At 38.1% G+C, this 24,224-nt stretch overlaps 1 protein-coding gene across 14 annotated transcripts in view; it reads left to right on the forward strand.

Annotated features, from left to right (window-relative positions):
- Window positions 1-24,224, forward strand: part of CDC14A (cell division cycle 14A) — a 168,902-nt gene that overhangs the window by 62,034 nt on the left and 82,644 nt on the right. For all 14 annotated transcript variants that reach the window (XR_010841853.1, XM_067040718.1, XM_067040697.1 and 11 more), the window contains 2 exons: window positions 14,304-14,370; window positions 17,368-17,430. Coding sequence is in view for 12 of the 14 variants with exons in the window: in XM_067040718.1 (XP_066896819.1) it covers window positions 14,304-14,370; window positions 17,368-17,430 (130 nt within the window). In the remaining 2 variants the exon portion in view is untranslated. The remainder of the gene's footprint in view (window positions 1-14,303; window positions 14,371-17,367; window positions 17,431-24,224) is intronic.

The raw sequence follows: 24,224 nt of genomic DNA on the forward strand, positions 1-24,224 counted from the left end.
ACTAAAAGTTTGACCTTGTATATAACTAAGCTGTATTTCTCTGATAATGTGACACCAAGAGTTGGTGTATAACTTAATGTATTTATATTAAGTTGCATTTCTAAACCCAGACTCTTCATAAATCATACATTTGAAGCAGAAAATACCACACAGTGTACATTCAGTGGAAAATTTAGTTGATAGAATACTACTAGTTTTCTGGAATTTTACTACAGAAACAATTTTTTTCCTAATGCTGAGATAAGAAATGAGTTGATTTTAGTCTACTGCCCAGATCAACTAAAACTAATGCAGTATTATCAAGAATCATCTTCATACTAGTCCTAATCAGTCATCATTGCCTTTGCCTTCCTTTGATAATCTGGATTCTATCATCCACTAGGTTTTCCACCCCATTTATTGTTAAGTTACATCTTTATCTTCATTGTCTAGATTTTTTTAATCCCACTTCTGCATTAATACTTTTATTTATAAAACAGAAAGCTTCAAAGGAAATTCTATTTAAATGTGATTGTTTTATTGTCTAAAAATTAAGAAAAATGAGGACAGTTTTGAAGGCTTGTTGACGTGTCGTTGGTATCTTTTCATGCCCTCTTTACTGAAATGCCTGTGTTACCATTTGTGCTATAGGGTTTTAGTCTTTCTAATAAAAGTTTTTTAAGATTTTAATTTAAATAATGCTGTTCTTCAAGATATATTGATTTAACAAACATTTATTGGAGCAGTCTCTTCCGTAGCACCTTTGCTCATTTTTCTAGAGAGGGTTGGCATGTCCTGTGCCTATAATTTCCTATTACATTTTGTTCATGCCCCATTACATTTGCTACATACACCATTAAAACAAATGTCTTATATTGTAATTATTTGTTTGCATGGCTGACTCTCCACCAAATATGGTAGACTCTTCTCTCAAGGGCTGGGATTGGGCTCTTTCCTTATTTGTGTGCCAGGGAATACATAAGTTAATTAATTTATTGCTTTTTCTGTGCCAGTCACTATGTTAGACTTATGGATCTAAAGATTATTAGGACAACTAGGTACCTGCTCCAGGAGGAAGGAGATTTAACACTGGAACTGGAGATTGCAGGAGCTATTAGGGGTAGGCATCATGAATGCCTTTCACATTACGCTGAAAATGGAGAATAACAATCCAGGTACTGGCTTTAGGTGCTGTAAGTTTTCATTTGTATGGCATAGGTTGTTTTTTATAATGGTAGGTTAGGTAGGATACTATATAATATGATGTTTGCAGTGTATTACTATAACCACAAGTACTGTCTAATTGAGTTTTTCTATTTGGATTTATCTTAAAATTTTTTAATTAATAGTTTTCTATTAACCTAGTTAAAAATTCACTAAAGATGAAGCAAATTTTAAAAAAAAGATTTGGATAGATTTACTGCTTATTCTTTTTTTTCTTTCAGTTTTATTGAGATATAGTTGATATACAACACTGTATGAATTTAAGGTGTACAGCTCAATGACTTGACATTCATATATTGTGAAATGATTACCACAATAAGTTTAGTTAACACTTATCACCTCATATAGTTACAATTTTTTTTCTTATGATGAGAACCTTTAGGATCCTACTCCCTTAGCAACATTCAAATACTCCGTAGAGCAGTGTTAACTATAGTCATCGTGTTGCATATTACATCCCCAGTACTTATTTACCTTATAACTGGAGGTTTGTACCTTTTGACCACCTTCACTCAATTCCTCCCCCCACCCCCATTTACTGCCTATTTTTTTAAAAGATTTTTTCCCATTTTATTCCATTTTCTTTTGTTTTTAATTAATTAATTTTATTTTTGGCTGTGTTGGGTCTTCGTTGCTGGGCTCAGGCTTTCTCTAGTTGTGGCGAGCAGGGGCTAGTCTTCATTGCAGTGAGCTGACTTCTCATTGTGTGGCTTCTCTTGTTGTGGAGCACGGGCTCCAGGCACATGGGCTTCAGTCGTTGTGGCTCATGGGCTCTAGAGCGCAGGCTCAGTAGTTGTGGTGCACAGGCTTAGTTGCTCCGTGGCATGTGGGATCTTCCTGGACCAGGGATCAAATTCATGTCCACTGCATTGGCAGGTGGATTCTTAAGCACTGTGCCACCAGGGAAGTCCCTACTGCCTATTCTTTATTACATGAAGTATAGTAGACTTTGGAGGCATTTGAATTTCTGGCTTGGTGTGACACTCAAAGAGTATTTGTTGTGATGTTACTGTCTGCAAGTCAGTTTTAGGGTGTTCCATTTAATGGTAAAGTAGTTCTGTTGAAAACTGTACTTTTCACTTGTACTAAGGATAGCCAATGTGTTTATCAACAGTGACTTTATCTCAAAACTAGGGAAAGAGGGTATTTTTCACCTATTTTAATTCTTTAAGTCCATCCATCTTTACTGTAGGCTTGCTTGGCAGTTGGCCTTCAAGGGAACAAGGGGCTTTTCAGTTCTGGGGCCAGAGTCAGAGTTTGAATTGGCAAAAGCCCAGTATGAATCTTTTTAGGTTCTCCTCCTATCAGTCAGTGTACTACCAAATTGATAGTCCATAATGTTGACCAGTCATTCTACAAAGTCATATTAATTGCAGCCTGTCTAAAGTCCCACGAGACCACCAACCCTTATTGGAATTCTTAGATTATTTTCTTGGCAGTCAATGGCAGTGGTTTTTAAATCTGCATTTTTGGGTGTTCATAAAGCAGTGTTTGTGAAAACTTTCTATATCTCACAGAACACTGAAAAGGTAACCCATCTAAATTGCACAACTCTGCTTTTAGATCTTTTTTGTGCTTTTAAATTCACTTTGTGCTTACTTCTTTTTTTATTGGTCCACATGTATTAGCTTGGTAACTTTTTTGGAATTAATGATTCATAAATCTGCTAAAACCCAATTTTTCTAGGACATATAAAATTAAATGGGGAATACAACTATACAGACAATAAGTAACATCTAGGGGCCCAGTTTCGAAGACAAATATAGAAAGCGTGACTTAAAAAATAATGACTAGGTGCAGAGGTGAGGTTGAGGTAGGGTGCTGTGCTGATATCCAGTGGAATAAGGCTGGTTGAATGTTGGACGTCTTATCATCACCAGATTTTAGTTTAGTGTGGTTTTTTTTTTTTTTTTTTGGTGTCTCTTCCTGGATAGGTCCAGGAACATATTTTTGTGTGGCTATTTTATTTTAGCTTGGAGAAGAGGCTTATAGGTCAGTGTTTCCCAAAGATACATTAGTTCTCATACTTGGTTTTAAAAAGCTTGGGAAGGGGACTTGCCTGGTGGCGCAGTGGTTAAGAATCCGCCTGCCAATGCAGGGGACACAGGTTCAATCCCTGGTTCGGGAAGATCCCGCATGCCGTGGAGTAACTAAGCCCCTGTGCCACAACTACTGAGCCGGTGCTCTAGAGCCCGCGAGCCACAGCTACTGAAGCCCGCGCGCCTAGAGCCCGTGCTCTGCAACAAGAGAAGCCACCGCAATGAGAAGCGCGTGCACCGCAACGAAGAGTAGTCCCTGCTCTCTGCAACTAGAGAAAGCCCACGCACGGCAGCTAAGACCCTACGCAGCCAAAAAAAGTATGGGAAGCTTTAAAAAATATTGATGCCAGGTTCTACTCCCAGAAATTCTGATATAATTGCCTTGGGGTGAAGTCTGGGTGTTGGGATCTTTAAAAACTACCTACATGGTTCCAATGTGCTGCGAAGGTTGTGCACTACTGCTCCATAAGGTTTACCCTGGCCAAAAAAAAAAAAAAAAAATTCAACAGTCAAATAAGTTTAGAACTCTCCATCTTGGAGATTTTACAGAGCACATTCCCATTTTAAAGATTCTGGATGGTTCTGAGTAATAAAGTAACCTGTTTAACTCGGAATTTTCCCAAGTACTTCAGCCTGAAATCGCTCCCGCTTCCCCTCCCACTTCTATTAACATCCAGCAGAACTAGCTTTCTAAAACTCTAGGATACATTTCCTGATCCACAGCTGTGTGGAACAGAATAGATCTCTTGGGATTAGAATAATAAGCTTCCATTTGGGGAAATGTTTTTGCGTGGTTTCCTGAGTTTTAGAAATAGATGGCTTATCAAATAATGATATTTTATCTAATATGAACAGGAATAACGAATTTTCCCTTAAAGCAGACTTGACGCCAGAAAATCTTCCTTAACAGAGAACCCACAAACCTCCCCCTAACAATCCTTTAATGACATTTGTCATTAAAATGAACCCATACTCTTTGTGTTCAGGGATGGGTTTGTTGTGTTTTGGGGATGACCCCTAGTGATATCCCAGTTGCTGAGCTAGTGTTAATGCGGCTGAGTCTTTTTAAAAAAAATTTAATTTTATTTATTTTTATTTATTTAATTTTATTTTTAACATTTTTATTAGAGTATAGTTGCTTTACAATGGTGTATTAGTTCCTGCTTTACAACAAAGTGAATCAGTTATACATATAAATATGTTCCCATATCTCCTCCCTCTTGGGTCTCCCTCCCTCCCACCCTCCCTATCCCACCCCTCTAGCTGGTCACAAAGCACCGAGCTGATCTCCCTGTGCCATGCGGCTGCTTCCTACTGGCTATCCACCCTACGTTTGGTAGTGTATATATGTCCATGTCACTCTCTCACTTCTCACGAAGTGAGAAAGCGGCTGAGTCTTAATGGGAAATCTCCCCTGGGCATGCCAGAACTTGCAGGTCTCTTAACAAAGTCCCAGAGGGGTCAACTACTTAGAACTTGGCATTAGGCTGCCTTCTTTCTTCTAAAGCAAAGTAAACATGTGCTGGTAGATGTTAGATGCAATTATAAAATGTATCTCTTTATATAAAATGTTGAACCAGATATTTGTTAGTTTAAATATGATACTGTGATTTTTATTAAAGTTTATTTAGCATTAACTTTGTACTTCAAAGGGAAAGTTCTCTTTACCATGTTTTTTCCCTGAGTATCAAAAATGTAGAAACAATTTATTTTATGCTCTCTTAAGACTTTCATTCTCAACTTTTCTTTATGATGGCTAACTCTCTGCTTCTCAGTGTTGATCTTTGGGGTCATTTCTACCTCCATGGATCTTTAATAAACCTTTACTTTTGATGCTTGATGTGATGGGAAAGAATCTGCATTAGTTTTGATTAGTGAGGATGGGCCAGTTTCCTGAGTCTTGAAAATAGAACAAAATAGATTATCCAGTCCAAACTGTGGAATCTATTTTCAGCAGCTGGGGCATATTGAATACCTGGGACCACTATGAGAAGCAGACTCTCTATCTGGTTTTCTTGTTAAAGTGTTAAATAAGCACCACTATTCAGGATCTGAGGACAGAAACAACTGCCAAGGTTTCTAGGACCCAATAATAACGCAGAAGGAAGTGAGTTATATCTATTTTTTTTTTTATTTTGGAACATGGCATTGCTTCAGTGGTTTGAGTTGTGAAAATTGGCTCAGATTACTTTTTTTGTTTTTCCTGTTTTTATGGTTACAGACCAGTGTACCAAACTTTCTGTAGAAGGGTAAGTGCCAAATTTTTGTACTCTTTATAGTACTTTTCCGATAGCCAGCCTTAGTTGATAAAGGTGGTTTGGAATAAGTTTGCAATCATTTATGTTAATGAACATAGTTATCTTTCTGAATGCCTCATATATGAAGCTCTTATTTTCAATATTGGAGTCAAAGATAATTTACTATTATTTTTATCTTTAAAACAATATTACTGTGGTTAAATGGGGGATAGTCAGGTGTTGATAAAAGGCCCAGAGCACAGCCCTTGGCCTGTTTTTCTGGTATCTTTTATTGCTAGTTCTAGACAGATTCTATTCTGCTGATTTATATGACCTTTTAAGCCATGACTTAGAAATGAATTTTCACAAATCTCTGTATCTTTAGATGAGCAAAATGATTAGTGTATAGCTTTATGTTAAATCTGAAAAGCAGGAGATTCTATGTCCTATTTTTTTGTTAGGTACTGGTCATGCTCAAGTTTTGGCTCTGCCCATGAAGCCATTTGATTTTTCTTCTTTTTAAGTGGGAAATAGCTTTGTTCTCCCCACTAATTCTTATCAAATACATTTTTATCTTATAGGTCTAGATAATATAAACCATTGGCTTGCTCTTTTCCCTGGAGCTGGTGCATATATGTCATGGATGTGTTCAGAGACTGGAAACCAGGTGTACTTTGGACAATTGTGTAAAGTATTTTTGGACATTGTCTAATTCCCAAGTATCCATACAAGTTAGGGCTGAATTGTCTAGTACAGTAGCTATTACCTACATGTGCTATTCAGCACTTGCAATTTGTTTAGTCCAAACTGAAATAGACTACAAACCTATAAAATACACATTAGATTTCAAAGATTTCGTATAAGAAAAGTAAAATATCTTATTTATAATTATGTTGATTACATGCTGAAATATTTCAGATATATTGGATTAAACAAAATATATTATTAAAATTAATATTATTTATTTCTTTTTATTTTAATATGGTTATGAAAAAAATTAAAATTACACATATGGCTCTCTTTTGTGGCTTTCATTATATTTCCATTGGAAAGCAGTGATCTAGATTACATTTTTGTGATTGTACACAGTTTATGATTACCGATTTTTTATGTAATTTTTGCTTTGAAATGTCAATAGTTCCCAGCCACTTAGAGTTGTTCTGGCATATGTTGAATGGTCTCCTTGTAATGGTTATTCATTCATTCATTCATTCAGCAGCTACAAGAGTAATGTGCCCAACACTGTACTAGAATCTGGGCATACAACATAAAGGACACATTCCCTGTCTTTAGGAAGCTCTTGATCTTGTGCTGGTTGTGTAGATGGGATTCAGTTCAGTGATTGGAAGGGTGCTCAGATGACCTTTGAGATCCTTTCTAACCCATTGCTCTGCAGATATTTGGCTACCTCGTAACTACTTGCTATCTGGAGAATTTACAGAGAATCATAGAATCAAGATGTGTAAATCATAGTCATTTCTGTTACTTCTTTGTCCATTTACTATAGCTCTTTTTTATTCTTTAATGTAGTCTCCACATTGTAAACACTGTGACTCTGTTTTTCATTTATTCTTCATTTCAAACAACTTCATTACCAGAAATGCTTTCTTATTGTTTTGTGTAAGTCTGTTCTTTCATCTCTGGTTTCATCTGCTCATTATTAACATGTACAGGGTTGCTTCATTCTGAGTAGTTTCTTAGATTCGTAGGTTGCAAACAGTGGTGTGTTGGTAAACCGGCTCTGTAACTAAAGAGCATTTGCTGATTTCTGTGGTGTAAATTTTCCCTCTAATGCTGATTTGGGCTCTCAAAATTTTTGAATATCTAACGGTTGACTCTTGAGAGCCTGTAGAAAGACAGCTTTAGGACAATAGGGAATCAAGCCCTACCTCTTTGTACCTCTTTGTGGATGGTGATTCTAGTTTTCTTAAATTTAATATTTCTTCTACTGCTTCTCTGCAAAATAAACGTAAAAATAAAAATAAATAAAAAATCCCAATTGCTTCACCTATTAAAATATTCATAATTCAGTCTTTCATTCAGCAAATATTTATTGACTGCCAGTGATTTTTATAACCACTTCATAATGGTTTTATGGTTCAGTTGACTATTATGCCAGAAATCACATTTAGAAAGATAGAATTGCTGGGATGGATAGAATTTGGATGGTCATGCATGAGGTTGAGCTAAATTTGAATTTGGATGTCTCTAGATAGCTGTTGGTTGTAACATTAGTCTTCTGTATTGGGGGTTAGGGACACATGATGTATTCTTCAGCAGAGATGAATGATTAGAAATCCTGGGTGTTTGGGGTATTACCTTATCTCCTGAATGAAGAGCAGCCTTGTGTTTACCTGTTTAAGAGAGTAATGCAATAGATGGTAAAACTGTCACGATAGATAAATGTTAGAGCTGTAGTTTTCCCAGGCAGCACAGGATGTGCAAGCATTTTCCCTCAATTGACCTCTATGGGATTTCAGTGGTCCTTTATGAGGGAGGTGGAAAAATACATGTCCTCTTATTCAACTCAGTAACTATTTGGCTCAATAAATGTAAATGAATGCATGGATGAATGAGTAAAAAAGCAAACCAGGAGTTAAATAAACAATTGGGAACCAAAACCGCAATAAAAACTGTGGGAGTATAAAACTTTGTAGCACATTGGTATAGTGATTTAAATCCTGAAAGCTCTGTGTAGCCTCTCTAAAGTGTCTGGGTTAAAATAGAAGTGTGTTTAATACCACTTCACAAAGGAAGAGAAAACTACTTTGAATGTCACTGCTTTTTAGCTTTATTCAGTTAATACTCTTTGGCAAAGAGAACAGAAAGAAATGATCTTAAATGGACAGAAAGGATTTGGGGTTAATGCAAAGAAAGCTCTTCTTGCTAGTGAGGATGGAGGTGTCAGGCTCTTGAGTTAACAAAAGTGGCCGTAGGATATCATGGAACATTTTCTTGGGATGATCTCCCAGGCTCCTTTACTTAATTTACACATTTATTGACATGTTTATTGACTACCTATTTCATGCCAGGCACTGTATTAGGTACTAAAGAGACAATGGTGAGTAGACAAACATATAGATCCTGACTTCTTAGGGACTATTGTAGAGAGAGAGTCAGGGGATCAAATAAGCACATCATGATATAATGTCAAACTGTAGTTAAGTCCAGTGGAAAAAAAATGGGGACCTGATCTAGCCGGAGTGGGGTTGGAGGATTTTCCCTGAGACAAGTCATCTTTGAGCTGGGATTGGAAGGGCGAGTAGGGTGACCTAGGCAAGGCGACTGGAGAACATGTGGCCAGAGGAGCAAAGGTTCAGAGCGCCCCTCTGAGGAGCTCAGGGAAGGGGGTTGTGACGGGCACAGAGAGTGAGGGGGGCATGACATGAGGAGGAGACTGGAGAGCCAGGCAGGGCCAGATACCCCAGGCCTTGAACCCATTTTAGGATTTGAACCTTCCCTTGAGAGAGTAGTGGGAATCCGAGAAGGGCTACAGCAGAAGAGCGACTGGATCAGACTTGCCTTTTAAAGAAATCACTCCTGCTGCAGTGACGAGAACTGATTAGAGAGGCGAGGAGCAGATGTGGGGAGGCTCTTGTAATGTGTGCAGAGGTGCTACATGAGAGGCAGCAGAACTGAGGAGAAGTAAAGGCATTCACAAGATGTTCAGGAGGGAGACACAGCGGGGCACAGTGCAGTAGGGTACGGGAAATGAGGACTTCTGGGCTGTAGCTTGAGTGATTGCGGAAGCTGTGTCTTTTACCAAGTTACAGAGGGTTGGAGGATCAGATTATTGTTGTTGTTTTGAGGTAGGGGCAGATTCAAGAGATTCTTCTTACACAGTGAGTTTGAGATGCCTTAAGACACCCAAATGGAAATGTCATGTATGTGGTTGGCTGTCCTGCCTTGGAGTTTTAAGGACTTTGTGCTAGGAAGATAAATTTGAGGGTTATTGGCAGATAGATGGTAACTTACATAGATGAGATTGTGTAGGGCAGGGATTTTCAACATGTGGTCCCTCCTACCAGCAGCACTGATACCACCTGGAAACTTGTTAGAAATGCAGATTCTCAGGCCCCGTTCCATACCTACTGAATCAGAAACTCGGGTGGGGCCCAGCATTCTGTGTTTTAAGAAGCCATCTTGGTGATGCTGATGCTGATGAACGCTAAAGTATGAGAGCACCTGGTCTCGGAAGAGAGCGTGGAGTGTGGAGAATTTGAGTCTGGAATTGAATCTTGAAGAGACTGGGAGGTGAAGGATGACTTTGCAAAGGAGATTGGGAAGGAGTAGTGTTTAGAGAGGTCGAAGCAAAATCCAGGAACAGTGAAGAGAATATTCAGAGGGAATTACTTGTCTTGACAGAGTAAATAAACTGATGCTTGCAGAATGTTCCCTGAACTTAGAATAAGCAAATCCCAAGACAGAAAGTAGATTAGTGATTGCCAGGGTTGGAGTGGGGCCGGGGAATGAATGAGGAGTTATTGCAAATGGGTATAGAGTTTCTTTCTGGTGGTAAAATGGTTTTGAATTAGTGGTGTGCATTGTGACTATACTAAAAATCACAGCATTATGAATACACTAAAAATCACTGAATTGTACACTTTAGAAAGGCTAAAATGGTGAATTTTATCTCAATTAAAAAAGAAGTCCCCTGGGCTTAGCCATATGGAGATCATTGGTGACCTTAGTGAGAAACGTTCATGGCATGGATGAGGGTGGAAGCAGAACAGAGGAGGTTAAGATGTGAGAGAAGAGAAAGTGGGGGCAGGAAGATGAATAATTTTTCAGAGAAGGCTTGCTTTAAAGAGGAGGCCAAAAAGAGGGTGGTGGCTGAAGTCAAGAAAATTTTGGATATTTTTTTTCTTTTAAAGATGGTAGGGACTTGAAAATGTTTAACTGCTATTGGGAAGGATCCAAGAGAGAGATAACGGAGAGGAAAGAAATCATCCGCTGTGTTGAATAATGATGCAGTTTCAGAGTAGGAAAGGACTTTTGAGTTTAATAGAGCCTGGCGTTTTCCTAATCTTCGCCTCCATTTCCTATAACAATGTAGGTGAAAAATATCTCTTGCAAGCCATCTGCCAGTTCAAACTTGAACGTCGTGTGGGGCAAGTTATCTTGCTGCCTTCCAGGACCAACCATTTTATTTTTAGATGGTTCTAACTACATTGGGTGGTTGAGGAAACTCAACAGGCAAGATTTATTTATAAAATAGGAGATAATATTGCTTTTATAGAGTAAAATTTTTCAGCTTCTTAAAGTACTTTCAAACTTATAGTCATTTCCTTCATTCTCATTTCCAGAAGAACACAGTGCGGCCACTTCCGGAGCCTTTTACGAATTATCTGGTATTAATTGGGTTGATGCTCTGATTTTTCCCCTTTCACCTTAGTATTCAGTTTTCTTGGTCTTCTAATTTATCATCACTCATGTATCTGACTTCCAGCTTTCAGAATTTTATTGCTGTTGTCTGTTCTCATACTTCCTGACCTTGTTGGATTCCATTTAAAAAAGCCTTTTAAATTCTCTTTTTAGTGCGGTTTTTGTAGATACATGGATTTACTCTGCCACCTTTATCTTTCTCTCGTTTTTTTCCCCAGAGAACATGTAACATGTTTTTGTGTCCCATCACTTTTATGGTTACTTTCCTTTGACTATGTATGATCCAGGTGCCACTAATAAGCCATTTCTCTCTTGCCTAGTTCCGAGGGCAGGTTTTGGGAACCTGTTGCCTTCATGAGGATTAAATGTGTTAATGCATCTAAATTACCCAGCATAGTAAGTGTTGGAAAAAGGTATGTCATCAACTTTCCCCAGTCCTGAGGATGTGACTTAATTTTATCACGTCCCTTATTATATTTCAATTTGTAAATGTCAGCCTGTCTTTCTAGCCTGCTGTGACTGCTTTGTATCCTAATTTTGTCAGATGGCCTGTTAACACTCCCTCGCTCTCAGGTCTGCACATTTGATCACCAAGTCACCAGAGCTCTCTTTTCAGTTGTTGGTAAAAACTGTGGCTGTGCTAGGACAAGAGATATCATGATAATTTCACCATGCTTTGCAGACAGTATGAGAGACTGGATCTGGAGCTTTTCTGATAACTTACATTGTGGATCTGTTTAGCTGCATCTAGGTGGGAAGATACTCTTGAAGGAAGTAAGGAGCACCTTCAATTCTTATCATTTCTTTTACTCTTTTTAAATACAGAGAAGTTCTTTTCCTAAGTTTTTCTTTTCTCTACCAAAGCAGTAGTTTTTAAACTAGGGTCTATAGAGAGAATTCAGATGACAAAAATATCTTTAAAAAATTTTTTAAAAATTAATTATTTATTTATTTTTGGCTGTGTTGAGTCTTCGTTTCTGTGGGAGGGCTTTCTCTAGTTGCGGCAAGCGGGGGCCACCCTTCATCGTGGTGCGCGGGCCTCTCACTATCGCGGCCTCTCTTGTTGCGGAGCACAGGCTCCGGAGGCGCAGGCTCAGTGGCTATGGCTCACGGGCCCAGTTGCTCCGCGGCATGTGGGATCTTCCCAGACCAGGGCTCGAACCCGTGCCCCCTGAATTGGCAGGTAGATTCTTAACCACTGCGCCACCAGGGAAGCCCACAAAACTATCTTTATTTTCACTAACCATATAACTTATAAGATTGCATTCAATTGTAAATGTTGGAAATAAACTATAGTAGTATTAGCAATATAAGTGACCTTTTTCACAATAGAAACTACAAACATTTTTATATCCCATTGCAGTTGTTGCATATATCTTAAGATATTTATGTTCATTCCTTCTTTAAAATTATAGTTGTTATCAGACCTGCTACTAGATCTTGTTATATATCAATATTAATAATAAAGTATGGTATTATAAATTTGTTTTGTTACATTTTGATGACTTTACATTTAATTGCATTAGTGTTCTTTTATTTCTATGTATTTTATTTTATGCATTTAAAAACGTTCTGAGAATAGGCATTCACAGGCTTCATCAGAATGCTGAAGGGGGTTCCTGCTGAAGGGGTGTCCATGACACACAAAAGATTCTGAACCCTTGTCCTAAAAAGGCAAGTTCCTACAAAGGAATGTGTGGTTATTTATATAAACTAGTATTTTGTCTTAGATCCCCAGCTACTCCTTTCTCTGGTTTAATCCCTTAAAATTTGCTTCTTAATATATGGCTTATGTCTTTACAAGATATTTGAAATGGGGTTATTTGTTTTTCACTGATCCATGAATTCAGATGGCTTTAAAAAAAAGAACTCTTGAAATCAGGATTAAATATCTAGAATATCCCTTCCTTAACATAGGTTAACTTTGATGTTTCAGGACTTAAACATTTCTTTTAGGCTGCGTTGCTAACCTACTAATTTAAAATTAGGTTATCAGGATGCTGAAACTCAGTGATGTTGACGTTGCATTTAAATTCGTGGCTTAGCAGCCATAGTTTCAAGTTACCTTAGATGGTTGTGATACAAGATTCAGTTTTATGTTAATTATGTGTTAAAGCCTTTAAGGGTCATTTTCTCCCCATGGAGCATCTTCTGTGGCCGCCCCCTTCCTCCCCACCTTGGACCAATTTTGTGTGGTACATTTGACTTTGTGATTGGCAGGTGCCTGACAGCTCTATTCCTTCAGGTCAGCAGTGGGGGCTGGGAAGAACGACTGAGAGCCTTGAGGTCAAGTTTCTTGCCTTGGACACCTTGGAACATTGTTAGTGTTAAAGCTCCAGTGCCAGTTCTTGCTAACTGACCTGAACTTGATACTTCAGTTTTATGTTGCCTAAAGCAGCCCTGCTAAGTTGCTCTAAAAATTTAAATAAAGGATGAAGCACTCAGTTTTCGGTGCAATAGGTCTCCACTCCTTTTGATAGAACACTTCATGGTGCATTAGAAGCTCTCCTGGATCCCGAGAGGAGATTGTTTGGAAGCATCCTTCCTTGGCATTTTTTTGTGGGGGGGTGGGGGAATGAGGGTGGGGCGGGGGGCAAAATGGTGGTAGTGGCATTTAATCCATGAAAACAACTGCCAGGTTCTGTTGACCTGCATGCATTGTCCCCCTTAAAGTTTTACGCTAGTATTTGCTGTATTCCTGACAGATGGTTGTTTGTCTGTCTGAATACTTCTCATGATGATGCATGTTTTAGTTAATGAAATACTCACTGTTAATAATAATAAGAATAGTTATAATATTTATTGTTTCCTTTGTGCTAGGCACTATAGAAAGGACTTTATATTTTTAATTTTATTTTTTTTGTGGTACGCGGGCCTCTCATCACTGTGGCCTCTCTCGTTGCGGAGCACAGGCTCGGGACGCGCAGGCTCAGCGGCCACGGCTCACGGGCCCAGCCACTCTGCGGCATGTGGGATCTTCCCAGACCGGGGCACGAACCCGTGTGCCCTGCGTCGTCAGGCGGACTCTCAACCACTGCGCCACCAGGGAAGCCCTGTATTTTTTAAATGTAATCTGACAACAATCCTGTGAACAGTAGCTGCTATCAGTACCTTCATTTCACAGATGAGGAAACTAAGACTCATAGAGGTAAAATAACTTGCTCGAGGTCCCAGCCAACTCATGGCAGAGTTGGAATTTGAAGGCAGCCTGATTCCAGAGCTCAGGTTCCTAAATCTGCTTTCTTATTAATTCATCTAGTTGGATTAAAGCAATTTCAGAAGTTCTGGAGTTAAGCTAGTAGGATCTGATGTGTTACATAAGTTTACCATGTTGACAGCTGTGACTCTACATAAGCATGTCTCCAACTGGCTTTGGTATTTTATTATTTGAGTGTTCTAAATGCATGTTTGTAACGTTAAGGTTTTTTTGTGTTCATAGGGATGCTTCCTTTGGAAATTGCACTTACAATCTCACCATCCTCGACTGTTTGCACGGAATCAGAAAGGTAATAACAATCTCCTTGCTGTGGTCGACACTATAGTTTAACAATATGAAAAACGAATTATGTCTATATCCTTGTTTGTTGTTGGAGAGAAGAGAGGGGAGGGAATAAGAAGGCAGCTTTCCACTTCTTAAACAGTGATGTATCTGTAATACACAGACCACAGGGCAAATAGGGGCGGTGTTTCAGGGGATAACTCTTCTTATAGAAGCGGAAGGGGTCTCCCCTTTCTCACTTAAACTTTTTGTGTTATCACTTCTATCTGTTGTGGTGCCTGTGATGTTGCTATTTCACCTGCTCAGCTTCATTATCAAGCTAGATCTTGGTGTGGGAGGGACAGGAAGTTATCTAAGTCTCCTCTGTTAATGTGGAGAACATTTCCACATTGTTTTTCTAACTGGGTAGTATTACATGCCCATGAACATGAAGTAGTAAGCAGGTCAGATATTATTATCTCATTTTTACAGTTGAGGAAACAACCCCAGAGAGGTTAAGTCACTCTCAGGGTCACAGGAAGTTATTAGGAGAGCTCATTCTAACTCAGATTTCCATATCAATCTGGAGTTCTTTCTCATATCCTATCCAGGTATGTCATAAATCAATGGTTGTCAAATGGTGGGGACTTGTGGAGAAATGCAAATTATCAGACCTCATCTGAGACTGATTGAACCATAAATTCTGGGAGTGGTGCCCTGTTGTCTTTGTTTGTATAATCCCTCCATGTGATTTGATGCACTCTAAAGTTTAGAGTCATAATTATTTAGTTATTTATATATATTATGGAGAAGTTAATCTAAAAGATTTTTGAGAACTTTGGAACATGTCTTAGAAACATTGATTTACAAGCTGAGAAGTCATGCATGCTATACTGTGAATTCTAATGAAGGTTCAAGGTACATCATTCCATCTAGAACATATAGTCATGATTTATGAGTCAGGAATGTACGTGTTTCAGAACCCATTGGCAAGGGTCATCGTGAACTGTAAATATAGTATCAGTAGTGAGTCTTGTTCTAGTTTCTTTTCTCTGATGTAATATAACATTGTTTTTGCCCTGTTTTAATTTGAGAAAATTGCTATGGTAAAATATGCTACTTGTTTTCTGTATGTATATTTCTGACTTTGATATTTCATCTAGAAATGAATTTAGACTCTGTAAAACTTTAGTTTTCTTTTCACTTAAAAACTATCAAGATAATCTAGCCTATCGTCTGCAAATAATATCACCAACGCACACTTCCAGTAACACCAGTTAAGAACCCTTATGGATATATCACCCAGTATACAACCTAAAATTGTAGCATTTAAAAAAGCAATTTACTTATTGTTACATTATTATTATTTTGCCTATCCTGCCATCTGGTACAAGCTGTTTCATTTATAAAACTTATGAAATTGAAAAAGAGTTCACACTGGAATATGCTTGCCTGTTATTATGGTAACTGGTAACTTGATATAGACATTTATGACATCCTTCCTGTTACAAAGGAAAGGCATGACTTTGTTTTCATTAATAAGGTCTTCTGTAAATTTCTTGTTTCATCAAATGCTGGGGTTTATTGTACCCAAATGAAGATGAGATTTTAGAGGATCTGATAGATTGTTCAACATGTCTTTAAGCAACTGGGACACACTGTCCCTCTGTACATTCTTCTACAAAGCATCGTGTGCTGGGCTATTTTTGTGGCAACGAACACCATACCTCCTAAGAAGGTAGACAGACTATGGCCACATTTTCCCCTTTTTAAGAAGCATATCTTTCTGATTTTGATGTATTAGCGTCATTATAAGCATCAGTTATATATGTATGAGCCACACACAGAGGCATACACAAACACAAACACACTAAAAAATAGAGGAAGTAAAGTGGTACTTCAGGGCATTATATTCTCACCGTTTTCTCTGAAATGGTACATATGGATGAAGTAAGCGTCTTTGTTTAAAGGTGGAATAATTTAAATAGCTTGTTCTGCTTATCCTGTAGAGGTTGTCTAAATCAGTGTTGTCAGAATTTATAAGAATCACCTAGGAAGGCATTTTTAAAATGATGATCCCACCCCCAAAGAACCTGATTTCATAGTTCTGGGATGGGGCCTAATGGTCAGTATTTTAAATATAAATTACCGTAAGTGCCAGTGGTCCATGTTCTACATTTTGGAAAACACTGGTCTCTAATGTATTTTCAAAGATAGATGTACTAAACTTGGCTTAACAGTTTCTTCTATTTTTTATGACTTGATCATGTAACTTTCAAAAGTAACTGTGGTTTTGTATTCTATTGTAATCTGTATAGCTTCATGACATACAAAAAAAAAAAGACTGTCTTCTTAAAAATATTTTATCTGAGTAAGCCAGATAGTTTTTAGTTCTAAGTCATTGGTTACAAAAAGGAGTATGAAATTTTTCTTGTGTTGTTAAACAGATCAATTCTTCCTTCTAAATTGTAAGAGTAGTCAAGTACATTTTTACTCTGTCAGAAACTATCACCATAAAACAAATTCTCTCAATGTAGAGTTTTAGGAGCAAATAAGGGCCTAAAATGCCCTTTTTACTAAGTATCTCACTAATGATAAAAGGAAAATAAAACCTAAGAATAATTGTTTTTTCTTCTAACTGAAAATTTAATCACTATTATATACTCTGTCATAGTTAGGTATAAATTAATTGCATAGTTCCCAATAGGCTTTAACTATACATTTGCTAGTATGTTCCATTTTTATATACATAAGTAATTTTACATACAAAACTAACGTATATTAGACCTTAAGAGACATATTTTGTGGGACATATTTTCATGTTTTTCTAAGTGTTTAGTCCCACTGGCAAGAAAATCTCAAAGCAAAAATAGATTTTAGATGATTGCTTGGTATGCATTACAAATAAAGGTTTCAAGCTTTCTCCTTCAGATCAGGCAGGATCATTTGTGAGCAGGAATTCCAGAAATGGCTAGAAGTCATTATCAATTTCACATGCAAAAACTAATTGAAATTCTTATTTTAGGGATTGCAACATGGATTTTTTGACTTTGAGACCTTTGATGTGGATGAATATGAACATTATGAGGTTTGTACACTTTATCTTTTTGCAAGATATAATTTCACATTGATTAAATTGTTCTTTTTCCCCTAGCACTCAGGTATTGCAAATTGATTGGCTGCTAAATAAAAGCATTCTGCAGTTTTCTATAGCTGTCAGTTTCATCCTTTCAGCTTTGGTTATTGCCTTTGAACCAGGACTTATCAAAATTTTTGTTGGGAAAATGCCATATCTCTCTATATTATTTCATTAAACCTTTATTGACAATTACTTTGAACCTTCAGTTTGTAAGAAAATATAATTTAAAACTATATTTTGGTAGTAAAATTTTGTTACTTTTATTTTTTTTTAATTTATGTTTTGGTTAAAACAAAACCGGATTTACGCCGTATAATATTTTTGACTGCATATGTTTTACTTAGAAATACATCTGAATGTATTCAGTTCTAAGAGTTGGCTGCATTTTTTCCCATGGTGCCATTACAAAACTTTCGAATAGTATCTTGCCTATTCAGTGAAGCAGTTTAGGCAAAGGCTGTCCAAGTTACATTGTGCTATAAGGAGCTGTTGAGGAAGCGCACTTTCGGGGTAGTAGAGGAGTCTAGAAGTAGTTAACGTTTCCTAAAGATGAGACACCTGTAGACTCTGAGTAGTCTGACCACTCCATGAAACTGAGCTCATCTGTCATGGCTCTACTGAGGAGTTACAACATTTATCACTCTCTTTAGCAAGACAAGGGTAGCCCTCACATTCTGGGCTCTAGTTCAGGATGTGTCTATTTGGATATCCTGCTTACATGTTAAACTTAACACATCTGAGAAGAAATTAATCATCTTTCACCCAAATATGGGCTTCTGCTTTGTTCCTCTGTATTAATGGCATTACCATTCTACTGTTCACTCAGGCTCAAGACTAGAAACATTTCTTTTTTCTCGCCCCCCCAATCTAATGAGTATTTGAGTTCCCGTTGCTAGGGACCCAGGGTGTATTTCATCTCTTTCTTCCTTTCTGTTCTCACTTCCTTCCCCTGGCTCAGGTCTTGTGTCGCCTCCGGTAGACTATTATAACTGCTCTTCAGGGATCCCAGGCCCTTCTCCTCTTGGTCTTTCACACACTTGACTGAGTGGTCTTAAAACAGAGCTCTCATCTTGTCTTGGCCCCAAACTGGCTGCCGCTCTCATTACCCGGCTCAAATGAGGATAAACTCCCCTGTCCTCGTATTGTTAGCTTTGGATGAAGTCCAGCTCACCTTGCTAGCCTGTCTCCTGTTTCTCCCCTGTATGCACTCTCTGTTCCAGCCGCACCGAGCTGCTTATTTACTGTTTCTTGAATGTCTCTGCACTCTGGCTGAGCTTTGTTTCTCCAGATACCTGTCTCCTTTAACATTTTCCTCCTTCACTTGTGTGTGTAAAATCCTCCACAGGTCAGCTCTCACTCTCTACAGAATTCTCTCCCCCTCAATTTCATGTGTCACAATTTGTGCTTTCCATTTTTCTTACATCATGGCTATTTGCACACAAGCCTTATTTTCCTTTTTAGATTTTAAATTCCTTGTGGGTGGGACATGACTAAATGGAAAATATGTATTGCGTTCTTGGATAGAAAGATTTAACATCATAAAACTGCCACTTCTCCCCAAATTAATACATGTAGTACAATTTATTAAAAATCTCCAAAGAATTTCTTCTTCTTTTTAAACTCCAAAAGCATCGTTATTGTGGCATTTCTAGTAGTGTCAAATGAAAAAAAATCCTACGCCCCCCCCCCAGAAAAAAAGAACTAGAAACAAAAAGACTGTGTACTTATAAGGGGAAAGGTTGAATAAATAACCTATAGTACAGATACATCATGGAATGTTACGCAGTCATTTGAAAAAATTGATTTGAGCTATACCACTTGTCTTGGAATGATTTCTATTATATATTGACGAGAAAAAGTTGATACAGAATAGTGCTTATAGTATAAGCCCCCCTTTTTAACAAACAATGACGAGACCCCCTTCACCCTGTACGTGTATATGTGTATCTGTGTTATATGAGCAAAGGTAATTTCCTGTGAAGCGAATGAAGCTTAAATTTTAGAGGGCCCCACTTGCATGGGCGCCTTTTTTTGTGTTCTTAACATTGTATTCTTTTCTTAAAATGGGCCTCCACATTAGATAAGTTTCAGGTGCCCCCAAAACCTGAATCTCTGTCCCATGTATATGAACCTGGAGAAAAAATATATGGCGAAACTCTAAAGCCATTTCAGTGAAAGGAGAGATTACAGTGGAGGCTAGAGAGGGAGGAGGGGGAGGACATGCCACAGTAAAGAAAGAAAACTTGTCAGTGTCTTACTTATTCCTTTATCTTTTTACAAACTTTAATGGTGGTGTTGAGAGTTAGTTGAAAAAGCTATTGAAAAACCTGAAACATAGTATAATTTCATTCTTGAGAACCAACTAACAAACTAAACATCTGGTAAGAACGTGGTCACACCGTAACCTGAATAAATAACCACCACCAGCACCACCAGCACCACCAGCACCACGACTCAGGTAATGGCAGGAGGGAGAGGAGGCAGTTGGTGAGCATTTGAAAAGTTTTCCGTCAGATAACTTCCTCTTTGAGAACGATATATCCATTCTGTCATAAAGCCAAAAAATAGAAAAGCACAAGTCAAAGTGTAATCGGCAGGTGGTAGGCATTTCATCAACGCTGCTTAAGGAATAAATGGATATAAGTAAAGGAGCTCTCTTCCCGACAAACTGTGGACCATTCATTCCTTGTCATAACTTCTCCCACTGTTTTCTCTGCTTCGGTGAGTCTGGACATTTGGTAAACTTGTGGAATAGCTAAATTCATAGGCTTCATTAGCTCCAACAATGTCAGTATTCCAACGTCGTTTGTAGTTTCAAAGTAAAATTTTATCACTGGTGGCAAATTATGAGAATGTAAGTCTTAGATAATGTGGCAATGCTCAAGTTAAAGCTTTTTAAAAAGGCACTTCTGGACTAAACCACATTTAATGTATAATATAACTCAAGAAAACACCGAAAGTAATGATGTGGCAGTTCTATGTGAGATTAAAAGGGAGTCTTTATTTATTTGTAGTGAGGTGGATGGACCTGGCGTCTGTCATACAGAGTGAAGTAAGTCAGAAGGAGAAAAATAAATACCATATGCTAACACATATATATGGAATCTAAGAAAAAAATGTCATGAAGAGACTAGGGGTAGGATGGGAATAAAACACAGACCTACTACTAGAGCATGGACTTGAGGATATGGGGAGGGGGAAGGGTAAGCTGTGATGAAGTGAGAGAGTGGCACGGACATATATACACTACCAAATGTAGGGTGGATGGCTAGTGGGAAGCAGCTGCATGGCACAGGGAGATCAGCTAGGTGGTTTGTGACCATCTAGGGGGTGGGATAGGGAGGCTGGGAGGGAGGGAGATGCAAGAGGGAAGAGATATGGGAACATATGTATATGTATAACTGATTCACTTTGTTGTAAAGCAGAAACTAACACACCATTGTAAAGCAATTATACTCCAATAAAGATGTAAAAAAAAAAAGGGAGTCTTATGGAAGACAAAAAAAGGGAGTCTTTATGATAACAGTGCTGCTTATAAATGCTGTTAATGACAAGGTCAGCAGAGTACAAGAACCACTCTGCTCATTCTGCAGAAGGGTCTAGAGCAGTGCTGTCCAATAGAAGTATACGAGGGTATATCTCTCTCTATATATATTTAAAAATTCTAGCAGCCATATTTAGAAAAAGTAAAGAGAAATGATGAAATTAATTTTAATGATATATATTTAATGCAATACACCAGAAATATTATTTCAACATGTAATCAATGTAAAAATTATTAATGAGGTATTTTATGTTTCTAACATTGAACTGAGCCTTTGAAACCCGGTGTGTAGTTTATACTACGGCACATCTCAGTTTGGACCAGCCACATTTCAAGTGATTGAAATGTGCAAGCTAAAGTGCAGATTCTGCAAGGACAGGCTTGCCAATGAACTATCATAGCCCCTCAGAATGACACGAAGCCTAGGATGAGCAGTACAGGTTGCACCTTCTAGCTTCAGGTGATCTAATTGTTCACATAAGAATTAATTTCAAGGCTCTGTTCTATTTAGAAGGCTTGGGGTAAGATATCTCAGATAGTTTGCTTAATTTTCTTGTGGCTTCCAAATAGTCCACTGTATTAATTATTGATAAACAAATGTATCTTCTAAAATATGGTCTCTCAGGTTCTTTGCCAAGCCGATGTGAAACTGTACATTCTTCATATTTGCACTGATCAAATAGATATAACCCTGGGAGCTATGCTGGGAAGGTCCAGTAAAGTAACGCAAGATGGTGGCCCAGAAGCTTCTGCTAGGAATCAGTGTCACCTTTTCCAACAGGCTTTTTAAGGTATTTTCCAAGAACTTGAAAACTAAGAGCAGTCACTCCTTTGAAATCTAACCATTGATCAGTACATTGAAAAATAGAAATAGACCTTTTGCCCTCAGGATAAACAATGAAGATGAAAGAGTTTGAGTATTCAGTCAAGTTATGTACCTGTAGGTATGTGAGGAACTGTATCCTCTCTAGTAGTAAAGCTTAGTGGTTTATTGCTAATATAGGACAATATTCTGCTTGTAAGACCCTGAAGTAGCACCCATATAGAGGCTGCCTTCAGTCAACTTCTGTTCTTTTGGGAAACTATCCTTACCAAGTAAGACCTTGTCTAAACACCACTGATCACTAATGATGCTACTCTTAAGCAGTCATTATTCATCAAAGAGAATTTGAAGCTGTGTCTTCAGTTCCTTATATTGGGTGTTCCCTAATCAAAGCAAAATGGGACTTTCCACTGTTTACCAGAAGGCTTGCCATATTTGATGACGTCCCTGTGTTGGCCATGCGGAGATGTGCTCACAGAGCAGTACCATGTGCCTAGTTGAGGGGAGGGGAGAGGGAGAGAAATGCAAAGAAATGCAGCTTCAGTGGCAGCATTTGGAGATGCCTCATCAGTGTGGCTTACATTAATTACCGCATCCAGAATTTGGTCCATGCAACTTTGAGGAGCTACCTTAAATACCCTTTTGGGAATCAGCTGGAGCTTCAAGTTCACGTAAAACCTACTTCAAACGCTAAGAAATTACTTTGACTTCTTTGAGATATTTCATATCTGCCATTATTTTTTTCTCCATAAATAATTCCTTTATTTTGAGAAAATAATGCTTTCTATGAAATAATTTTGTCAATATGAGGCTATTTTCCCAGAATATCAAGTTATTATTCACTTGGCCCCTGTGCTTTTACATGCTGGCAAACCTGGGACACTTCTTCACCATGGGTTACTTGATGGAAGTGGTTAGAGCTGGGCTTGGCTTCTGTAGGCCTGGTGACAGACAAATTGGTTCCTGCCTGTTTGAGAGTGGAGTCACAGCACAAGGCTTCCTCTTGTTTCTCCTGTCACGGCACACGTGGAAAATGTGACAGTATTTGATCAGCACTGTGTGATCATAGCTCACAGCTTAGGGCACCTGGCTGCGAACTCTGGCTGCTCCAGCCCCTGCCCAGGAAACTCCATTCTGTTACACCAATTGGAAAGCTCTGTTCTATAGAAATAACGGTGTACAGGTCAACGTTTGTTTTTCTTTTTTTTTAAAAGGTTCATTATCTGTCACTTAAGTACAAAAAATGTTTCAAGTGAATGTTGTCTTTCTATCCTTTAAAATATATATTTTTTCAATTTTATTTTATTTATTTTTTTATACAGCAGGTTCTTATTAGTCATCTATTTTATACACATCAGTGTATACATGTCAATCCCAATCGCCCAATTCATCCCACCACCCCCCAACCCACTGCCACTTTCCCCCCTTGGTGTCCATATGTTTGTTCTCTACATCTGTGTCTCAATTTCTGCCTGCAAACTGGTTCATCTGTACCATTTTTCTAGGTTCTGCATATATGCATTAATATATGGTATTTGTTTTTCTCTTTCTGACTTACTTCACTCTGTATGACAGTCTCTGGATCCATCCACGTCTCTACAAATGACCTAGTTTCGTTCCTTTTTATGGCTGAGTAATATTCCATGGTATATATATACACACCGCATCTTCTTTATCCATTCGTCTGTCGATGGGCATTGAGGTTGCTTCCATGACCTGGCTATTGCAAACAGTGCTGCAGTGAACATTGGGGTGCATGAGTCTTTTTGCATTGCAGTTTTCTCTGGGTATATGCCCAGTAGTGGGATTGCTGGGTCATATGGTAATTCTATTTTTAGTATTTTAAGGAACCTCCATGCTGTTCTCCATAGTAGCTGTATCAATTTACATTCCCACCAACAGTGCAAGAGGATTCCCTTTTCTCCACACCCTCTCCAGCATTTGTTGTTTGTAGATTTTCTGATGATGCCCATTCTAACTGTTCTGAACCAAGAAGATGTATGACACTCTTTATGGCCTCAATTTGGTAACTTTTCAGTTAATTTATTGAACAGACGTTTATTAAGTACTTCCTGTTTGCCCAGTATATTTACTAGGCTAATATTTTTTTTTCAGAAGGCCTCCTGTAATTTTGTCTCTTCATGGGTGGGGTTAGAGCTTTTGTTCTTATCACCTGCTGTTGTAGATTCCATATATTCTTGTGCCTCTTCTGCAGACGTTATCATGTTTGACCCTTCTCATATGTTATACTTCCATCTTTATGTTTATCAGATTAATTGTCTACACAGAATTTCTCACTGATCTATGACAGGCTGAATGTGGAAAATTTTGCCCCTGAGGCATTCTAGAAATTCAGCAATTCATAATCCATCATTA

This window comes from Kogia breviceps, chromosome 1 (assembly GCF_026419965.1).
Source record: "Kogia breviceps isolate mKogBre1 chromosome 1, mKogBre1 haplotype 1, whole genome shotgun sequence".
Taxonomy (NCBI): domain Eukaryota; kingdom Metazoa; phylum Chordata; class Mammalia; order Artiodactyla; family Physeteridae; genus Kogia; species Kogia breviceps.